The sequence below is a fragment of the Nuphar pumila genome, chromosome 2 (assembly GCF_984573655.1).
Source record: "Nuphar pumila chromosome 2, dmNupPumi1.hap1.1, whole genome shotgun sequence".
NCBI lineage: Eukaryota > Viridiplantae > Streptophyta > Magnoliopsida > Nymphaeales > Nymphaeaceae > Nuphar > Nuphar pumila.
Genome location: NC_143250.1, coordinates 111,147,934 through 111,157,860, shown reverse-complemented (window position 1 = coordinate 111,157,860; position 9,927 = coordinate 111,147,934). Strand labels below are relative to the sequence as shown.

Below are 9,927 nucleotides of genomic sequence, written 5' to 3'. Positions count from 1 at the left end.
TGCTTGGACCAAGCATGTTTAAATAAACTTCTACTTTGTTCGTAATCACGTTCGCAAGGGCCATCTTCAAGTTCAATTAATCTCTCCTCTTCTCATGACCAGCTGGCGGATGGACTAACCAAACCACTTCCCTTTGCTCAATTCGTCAATCTTCGTCACAAGCTCAACGTGCACATCGCCCTGTTGAGCTTGCAAAGGTGAGTCAAGATAAGCAACAACTCATCTAATGAATCGATAGCGCCCAATGATAATCCTTAAGGATAAATCTTGAAGTTACAATGGCTATCCTGGTCAATCCCTTAGATTGTGCTGGTCGATCTCTCTAATGTAGTTATTGGGTTAACAACCTCCTAAAATATAGCTGTCTGTTATCATGTAAGCAGGAAACTCAAATGTGCATTTCCTGGTTTTGTATTTACCAGTTATAACTTATGTCTTACTGTATTTTTGTTAGCTTTGTAAAATGGGTAACATTCAGTTACCATATTCATATTAAACCAATCCTAAACTCACAGTGAACGTGTGAGAAAAAGCAGGCTTTCTCTGAGTGCTGTCATTTTTTCAACATTTGCCCCAGTTTAACATTTCACATAACTAATAATGTGATTCAAATGGCATAAAGACCTATAATGTTGATCCCTGGAACAAATCAGCTATTTGAGGCAGATTGTTTACATGGTTCACCTATGTCAGCAACTAGATAGACCACAAGATTCCATAAGCCCAAAATGCAGCATGTCTGCAACTTGGATCTGTAATTCTTAAAATCCCAGGCTATTCAACTACAACAATATAAACACATCTGTTTATAAGTGCAATTATCAATATACTGCTAACCATGCCAAAAGTTTCATCCCCAACATAAATCCATGGCTTGAATCTGATTTGATGTTTCAATGACATTGACTAGAATATCAAAACAATGACAGTATGAAGAAGAGTATACCATGTGCAAACAGGAAATTATACTCTAGAGCAGACTGATTGCAGCATCTCAGGGGCAAAATGCAGATGTACAATAGGGGACCCTTCCTCTGCCAAAGAAAATGATAGAACCTCAACCCATCATGTGTGCAATTGCATTGGAATATGATTACTACAAATGATATTCTACTAGAAGAATTTCTGGTGATTACAATATTTCATCTTTGCAAAAGGTTTGCCTCAAAACACCAACATCATAAAACAAAAAGCGACAGATATCTGTTGGATGGCTACAAGTGTGAAAAAACAGCAGCAGTTGTCAAATTTGGGTCAGGGGCAGGGAAGATGACTGTCTCCAGTGATGCCGCTCTTTAAAATCAACACCAACTTTGTAAATGCAAAAAATGTTTGAATCACAAACAATCGTCACCATTCTCTGTCTGAAAGCTCATTTATTGCCTTTTTTCTTCAACAGGTCCCCAAATCTCTGCAGCAATGCCTTTTTCTTTTTATGTTTGGCAGGAGAGACTTTGTTGTTTTCCATCTCTTCCAACTGGGGACCATCTATGTGATCATAATCGTCAGAGTTCAGTGTTTCTAAATCATCCATTTTGCTGGGTGATGGTGTTCTCACAGATATCTTATCGACGGATTCATATTGTGATTCAAAGTCATGTGATTCTGCTTTATCAACGGAACCATTCATAATTAATTTCTTGTTTGTAAAATCTGCACTTGAATTTTCTGATGGAAGACTAATGGGCTGAGCAGACTTTGTTTTTCCATCCAATGACAATCCTGCAACATGTTTATAATAAAGCCCCTTGGGTGATGTTCTAGATTCATCAGCTGCTCCTTTCGACTTCACTTCTGATAGCCCTTCAATTCCACGGTTTTCTGGTGACCTGGTTTCATTCTTCAACAAATCATGATTTATCTTACTTGACAAACTGCTCTTTTCATTGGAGTCTGTTACTGATGCTGCTTCCGGCAACCTCATTAGCTTGTCCACTTTTTGAAGGGCTGCTGCTTCACTATCCTTTAGATATTCATTTTCACGGAGAGCGTTCTCCAACTCTTTCTGAACCTCTGATAATGTATCCCTGAGTCGCAAGTTCTCAAAACTAACAAGCTCAAAGGCTTCCCTGGCAGAATTGGCCTCAGCCTCAGCTTGTTCTACAGAACCCATAAGTCTGTGTTTCTCCTCTTCTGCTGTTCTTGCTTTTTCTTCAGCTTCCTTGAGTGAAATGATCAATTTGTTATTCTCTTCTTTCTTGGTGGCAATCTCCTCTTCTGCTATCTTGATACAGTCAATAAATCCCATTTCCTTTTCATTCCAAGCCGAAGTAGAATCCTCCACATCTAATCTAGCTTTTTCATCCACCTCTTTCGATCGTTCAATTTCTTTCCTTGCTTCGTTTAAATCTAATTGAAAGTTATCTTCTGTGCTATACACATTCATCTTGTACCGCTCTGTTTGAGCCTTCAAGTTCTCCAATTCTGCTTGGGTGGAATCCAGTTCTTCCTTCAATTGGTTGGCCTCACTGGTGACTTCATGAAGCACCATTGCAAGATCATCCAGCGCCTTTTTGCTCTTCTCCTCTGCCTCTGTCGCCAACCTAAGCTCTTCTCTTAGAGAACTTGCTCCCTCTGCTAGAACCTGCATGTTTGAAACTGCTAATGATTCCCTCTCTCGTGCACGAAGCACATCAATATGAGCAATTTCTAGATCCAACTTGAGGGATTCAACAGTTTCACCCATGTTATGAACACCTGCCTTGGCTTTCTCAAGACGATGATGTGAAACTTCCAGATTCTTGCTGCTCTGCCCGGCTGAAGCCTCTGAGGCTTCCATCTTCTCTCTAAGAGAAGATATCTCAAGCTTGGCTTCTTCAAGAGACATCTTTGTCTCTTCTAGCTGTTTTGTTAGTGAGATCATTGATTCAAATGCTTTGCTCTCAGATTCTTTAGCAATCTCAATTTCTTCCTCTAGCACCTCAATCCTCGCCTTGCTTTCCCTTAACGAACTTGTCGCCCAGGACTCCGATTCTATTGCATTGCTAAGCTCAAGCTTCAGCTTCTCCCATAACATTTCCCTTTCAGCCAATTTCATTTCAGCACCTTGTGTCCTCTCGATCTCCTTCCTCAGTGACTCGATAACCAAATTTGACTTAGCAGCCAATTCAACTGCATCTCTCGTCTCCAATTCCCACTTAGAAACACCAATTTCCTTCTCTCTCTCTGCTGCCATCTGAGAATCAGATACCAAATCCAGAGATCCCTTCAACGCGACGAGCTCGGCTGATAGATCCTCAACCCTTTTAGCATTTGCATCTGCCATCTTCCTAGCATCCTCGGCCTGATTCAATGCTAAAGTCTTTGCTTCCAATGACACAGACAGCTCTTTTCTCACCCCCTCGAGCTCCTGCTTAGTTGCAAGCAATGCCGCAGCATCCAAAGAACGCTGCTTCTGCACTGCCTCGAGCTCCTGCTGCCAAGCTTGGCCCCTTTTCTGTGCCGCCTCGATGCTCGCCTGCTCCAATTCATTGACCCTGAACTTCTCGATCTCTGAATTCTCCTGAGCACGCTTCTGCGCCAAGAGAGCCTCGCTGAGTCTTAAATTCGCCTCCTCGGCCATCTGCTTCATCTCCCTGAGCTCTTCGAGAGCCCGCGATTTTGCATCTTCAGCCATCGTCAGCTGATCCTTGGCCTTCTTTAGATCCACCTGAGCCTGACCCAGTTGCTGCTGCAGCTCTGATCCCCTCGCCGCGACACGTTTCTACAGACGGAGGGAGATTTCGATCAAAACTGAGACCCCCAACCAATATCAAATCAGAAACAAAAGACTAAAAGAAAACGTGAGATGGGCATACCTCAGAAACAGTATGGTTGTTGTTGTTATTGGTGGTGGTGGTGGTGCTGATTTTTAAAGATTTGCGTTCTGCCAACCTGGGTGATTTATCAGCAGAGGCCTTTGCAGGAGTCGAATTCGATTCGGAATCTCCAGATCCCCTTGGGATTCTGCTAGAAATCTTAGAGGTAGATGTGGGTGTAGAAGGGGAGCTCTTGTGTGGCATTTCAGATGAGGAAGATCTACACACAACAAAATCCCAATATATATATATATATATATATATATATATGTATACATCAATCATCGAAAGCATTACCAACATCAAAATGGATCGCAGATCAAAATTCCATATGGAGATATAGCAAAAACGACGTAATCTAGCTATTGAAAAACGTGTATCCTTTCCAGTTAATCCCAAATGTGGCGAAAAATTTTTGCACCCACCAAAAGAAGAAAGCAGAAACTAATCGAAAACACAAGATTTTGCTGAAAAGATTTAGTACCCACCAAAAGAAGAAAACATAAACTAATAGAGAACCCAAGGTTTTGCTCGAATTGAAGATGCATACCGGGATTTTGAAGACGACATGTTGAATATTTGCTTCTGGTTGAGATGACGAGACTAGGCAGCTGCAATCATGAGAGAGAGAGAGGTTGATTTGAGGAAGGTTTGGGGAGACGAAAATGGCGTTTCTATCCTTTGCCGAAACCCGTAACTCGCGGGTCTCCTTTGCCAAACAGCGCGAAACAGCGCGAGACAACTATCAGTTGACCCCCCAACGACTCGGCTCTCTCTCTCTCTAACGGCTCCCCCCCTCTTTCCCCTAATGACTCTGTGCAAGAGTCTCTCCCTAACGGCTCTGTGTGCAAGAGGCTGTGTGTGCAAGAATCCTTCTCTTTCCCTCTCTATAACGGCTTCCCCTCCCCCCTCTCTCTCTCTCCCTAACGGCTCTGTGTGCAAGTCTCTCTCTCTAACGGCTCCTCATCTCTCTCTCACATGTGCCAGAGGGGCAGAGGCCCTGGTTGAGTTGTTACCAAGCCTGGCTGTATGACTAGATCTAGCACGTTGGTCCTAGATGCGCGGCTTAACCTTGTCCTAGAATTTAGGCCAGCTGTGCTTCTTGGGTGCCAACGGGCTTGGTGTCCAACCTATTAGGGTGAACCCAAACTCGCCAAAATAACTAGCTGCTAAATTCAGATAGAGATTTTCTTAGGTAAAAAAAATCTCATACATTCATATTCATATTGTTTGATGAGCATGTACTTATTAAAATTACGTATAAAATACTCGAGTCAAGCTGGGTTGAGTTAAACATCCCACAAAAATCATAATCGCTCACTCTCCATTCAGCTCAACTGGCCGGATTGGTTGATTCAGCTCAACCAGTCCAGCCCGTTGTTGCCGGAATACCGGTCAGTAGGGAACTATTCCGGCCAGTTTGAATCAATCGAGAGAGAGAGAGAGAGAGAAATCTCTCTCGTTTTTTATGTGAAGAGGTAAAATGGGAAGGTATTCTCTCCATTTTCTCTCGTTGTACTGTGGCAAGGATGGCATATACCTGCTCCCTGGAATCGCTCTCTTGACGCTCTACGTCAAACTATGTTACAAAGACGCACACATGAACTGGGACTCGTACGAGCAGAGACTCGAATCCACAATTTTTTATTTTTGGAAAAATAAGATGTCAGCACAGTGACCAACGTTTTAAAGGGCAATTTCTCGTTTCTAAAAAACTCGAGAGAAATTGATTTTTTTTTTATAAATCTCGCATTTTTTGGCAAAATCTCGGCAATAAAAAAATCAATTAAAAATATAAAATTTATTTTTTATAAGGAAATATTAATAAAAACTATTTTAAAAAAATACTTGTTTTTTTCATGATAAATAGCCGTTTAAAACGTAAATATCGAGTTTAAATCGTGGTATTTATGTTTTTTTCATAAATCTTGCAAGATTTTGAAAATCTTGTGAGAAATTGCCGTTTTAAACTTTTAGGCAATTTCTCACTATATTATCGCGAGATTTTCATAAATCTCGCGATATTTGTCACTATGGATGTCAGATAGGGATGTCAACGGCTCCAATGTAACCTGAATCCGATTAGTTGAATTTGATAGTTCAAGTTTGGTATTGAGTTTTACATTGAAACCCAAATCTGAATCCAATTAAAATCCAAATATGACGAAACCCGAAATCGTTTGAGTATGAATATCAGGTTTTAAGTTAAACGGATCTGGATTCTGCTTTAACTTTTTCCATTCGACTCTGAATTTGAATCCAAATCCAATTAAACTGGATACTATTTTATCGCTTTTCATCCCAATCCAACCCGTTGACATCCTATTCCCTTGTTAATCAGAACTCACATGTACAAAGCTATGTCACAAGAAAAAGAAAGACACGGCCACTATCTAAAGCATGACACGAGTTGGTCTAGCAAGTTTGATTTTGTTTTTTTAATAAGGATACAAAATTTTTAAAAGTTTAGTCAATAAAAAAAATCTTTTTGACATTTTAATATAACAATGTAGTTTATCAAAATCATATTAAAAAATTATTAAGATTTTAAAATAATACTCATTCACGTTCATGTTTGTGTCAATGTGTCCTTAGTAATGGCAGTGGACCAGAGGGAAACGGAGACCTTTCCCGCCTCACTTCGTTTGGACTGGGGATGGAGGACATGAAACAAAGATGGAGGCGAGGATGAAGGTTAAAATCAAAACCCGTGCGTGGATGAACTTACACTTCCCCCCGCTCCGCCCCATCCCGATCCCCGCATCATTCTATCCCCATTCCTTCTTTAGGGATGGCAAAGAATCGAGGGAAAATGGGCCCCCCACCTCGCTCCGTTTGGACCGGGGATGGAGGACATGAAACAGGGATGACGGTTAAAAACCAAACCTGTGCGGGAATGGAGGGCAGGATTTTGAGACGGGGTGGGGGTGAAGACCTTGTCCCCCACCCCCGCCCCGGTCCACTGCCATTCATATGTGTCCGAGCATATACACTTGTGTCACCAAGGTGTGCGGCCAAAATGACATATCCCTGTGAGGTGTCTTGGAACCTTGCAAGTTTGAATCCTAATGGTATATGGTTGTATAACTGCTAGGAGTATGCCTAACCCCAGCTTTCTCTTTTAAAAAAAGAGTAAAATCACAAATATTCTCTCTGCCTTATTTCAAATTAGCGCTCTGGCGTGGATGTGCTTAAGGCATCAACGAGTGCACTTTTGCCTATTCAAAGAAAATCAGCATGAATGGATGGATTTAGGTAGGGATGCAAACAGTTCCTATTTGGATTGGATGTAGTCAATACTATATTTGACTAATCAAAAGTTGGTTAAATGGATTTGAATTCGGATGGTAAAAGACTCATTCCAGATCCACCTTTTTTTTACATGTAAACTGATTCAATTTTCAATCAAATTTGAATATTTGTTAGTTTCAGTAAGCAAAACATCAAAACTATATCTGCATCCGATTATAATTGAATACTGTTTTGGCTTACCAAATGCAACTAAACTGAATTTAATCAATCAGATGTCATATAAAATCCAATTCATTGACATCCCTAGATTTAGGATGGTTCAGGTAATGACAATTATGTTGTTTGAAAATCATCTTTTGTGTTTCAAATTGGAATGTCATATTTATTTTTAGTCATGTTTTGTTGCAAACTTGACAGTTCATTTTTATCCTTATTCAAAATATATTCTAACAAAGACGTAGATGGCACTCAGTTATGGCACCATTTCGTATTTTGGTCGATACCTAAAAGATATAACAAATGTGACAAGTCTAGCCAGTTATTATTTCTTGATGGTTTTATCCTTTGAAAAATTTGGCACCTTTTGTTAAAACACTTGTCTAAATTGTAGCCTAAAAAAATTAGGTGTCATGTAAGCTGTCATCTGAAAAGATCAAGTGCCACGAAAGTTGTCACCTGAAAAAAATCAAGGGTCATGTTTTTGAAAAAATAAAATAGCAAAACTGTCAAGAAAATAGTAAATTGGCTATATTTTTTACATTTTCTAGGTTTCAGTCCATTATGGTATTATCCCCACTAATTGATAGGTTATAAAAACCCTCACGCAGGTCCTCCTTCTGCACCCCACACCGAGAGAAAGAAAGAGAGAGGGAGGAGACTTACCGGCGACAAGGTAAGCCTCCACCGTCTTCTTCATCTTCTTCGTTTCCCTTTTCTATTTCAAGCAAAGAGGGCCGACAGCCATGGCTGTCGGCGAGTTTCTGAAAAGAAAAAGAAGACGGAGAGTGCGAGAAAGAGGAGAGAGAGGATCAGCCAGTCGACCGACGCCGATGGCCGATCTCCTTGTCATCGGGGGGGGGGGGGGGGGTGCGACCGGCACCGGCTGCCGACCGGTGCCCTTTTAGGTACAAATGAGAGGGTTGGCCGGTGGTCGCCCCCTCTCTGTAAACGAAAGGGGCCTTGCTCCTTTCGGTTCCTTTTGAGCAGGCCGAGGATCAGTCTGGGTGTGACCCAGACCGAACCGGGTCGGTCTCGGTCGCACCCAGACTGAAACCAATTAAAAAAAAATGAATAGGCCGATTTGGCTTGGGTGCAACCCAAACCTAACCGAGTCGGTTCGGGTCGCACTCAGACCGAACCGAGACAGACTATATATATATATATGGTTTGGGTGAACCCGTTCGGGTCAGACCGGTTCAGACCAAACCAGTTCGGATGGAACTGGTTCAAGTGGAATCAATTCAGACCGAATCGGGTATGGGCTGAAACAGATTGGATAAACCCGAGTCAGGTCGAATCGGTTCGACTGGATCTGGGTTCTCAGTTTGGATCCAGTTTGACCTGGATCTATTTTGGACCCAGACTGACTGTTCTCGATCTAATTAGATCTATCCTGGATCTATATCGGAACTGAGTCTAGATCATATTGTTTCGGATCTAGTTAAATGTCCTAGATCCAGTCAAACTATTCTAGATCCAGTCAGTATGTTCTGGACCCAGTCAGACCATTTTGGATCCAGCTAGACTATTCTGGATCCAGATGAGTAATGGATCTGAATTCAAGCGGGTAGGGTTAGATCCAGATCAAAAATGAATCCGAATCAAATCGTAAGATAGTCCCGAATTATCCTGAAATCCAAAATGACCACAATATCCATTTGGATACCCAAGATCCATTTTGATAAAATGAACATAACTTTGCACCCCGAACTCAGAATCGAGTGAGGTTTGGTGCATTGGACTCTTAGCGTAAAGGAGAAACTACTAGTCTATGAAATTCAGTCAACTTAGTGATGTAAAAAATTAAGGATTCATGAATAAATTCGAGAAAGGGTATTTTAGTAATTTAGTAATAATGTGTGAAGTTTTGTACATTAATATGAACATGTTATGTAACAACCAAATCACACTGTTAAAGCATATTGAGATAAGAGATGTTATAAGTAATTTTAGATGTGAATAAACATTTTCACGTTGCATGTTATTGTAATATTATAAATGATTAGCATGATAGTTTTCGAGTGAGACCATGAATGCATAAAATTTCATGCTTGACATTATGAGTTGATTAATATACATGTTTGTTGTGAGATGCATGTTAGTTTTGATATGTCTGCATAATGGAAAAAAATTGTATTTGTGATTAATTTTATATGATCATTAATATCATGCATTGTGATGAGACTATGTTTAGATTAGAGTCTCATTTAGTCTATTCATGTTATATGAATGGATATTTTGAGATCAGCACGCATGACCCCTTAAATCCTAGAAGTGGAAACATGTGGCAAGGGCTACCTGGTTCGCGGCCAGAGTGCAGCCATCACGGAGAGTGGGCCGCCAGTGGTTTAACGATGTAGAGATACTATATCATTGCTTGCTAAGTGAGAGAGGTGTGAGTCCTAATATCATCATGAGCTTAAGAATGAGATTTTTTGTGATCAGTCGCGATATCACTTGTGAGAGAACGAGTGAATTGTGAGTTTGAGAATGTAGTTCAATGTGTGAACTTAATTATGACTTAGGAATACACTCACACTGGTTTGGGACTCTGGAGGACCATAGATGGTTGATAACCATCATGGTTAGGATGTAGCATGAATCATACCGAGATTGAGAGCTTGACCTCCTGGCTAGCTACCGGTGGGGTCCCTGTGGT

At 40.9% G+C, this 9,927-nt stretch overlaps 1 protein-coding gene across 1 annotated transcript; it reads right to left on the bottom strand.

The window, feature by feature from the left end:
• Positions 1-1,077: 1,077 nt before the first annotated feature.
• On the bottom strand, positions 1,078-4,646 carry LOC149846738 (WEB family protein At4g27595, chloroplastic-like). Its single transcript, XM_089998129.1, has 3 exons — positions 4,348-4,646; positions 3,798-4,017; positions 1,078-3,703 (listed from the first exon to the last, which is right to left on the bottom strand). The coding sequence occupies exons 1-3, from the start codon at positions 4,365-4,367 to the stop codon at positions 1,373-1,375; spliced, it is 2,571 nt and encodes an 856-aa protein (XP_089854255.1). The 5' UTR covers positions 4,368-4,646; the 3' UTR covers positions 1,078-1,372.
• Between the last annotated feature and the right edge of the window lie 5,281 nt (positions 4,647-9,927).

Bases quoted from the DNA above. Each gene is read 5' to 3' on its own strand.
- LOC149846738 (XM_089998129.1), bottom strand. From the start codon at position 4,367: ATGTCGTCTTCAAAATCCCG. The intron at 4,018-4,347 runs GTATGCATCTTC...TGTTGTGTGTAG, and splicing joins ATGTCGTCTTCAAAATCCCG to ATCTTCCTCATCTGAAATGC. The intron at 3,704-3,797 runs GTATGCCCATCT...CTCCGTCTGTAG, and splicing joins ACAACCATACTGTTTCTGAG to AAACGTGTCGCGGCGAGGGG.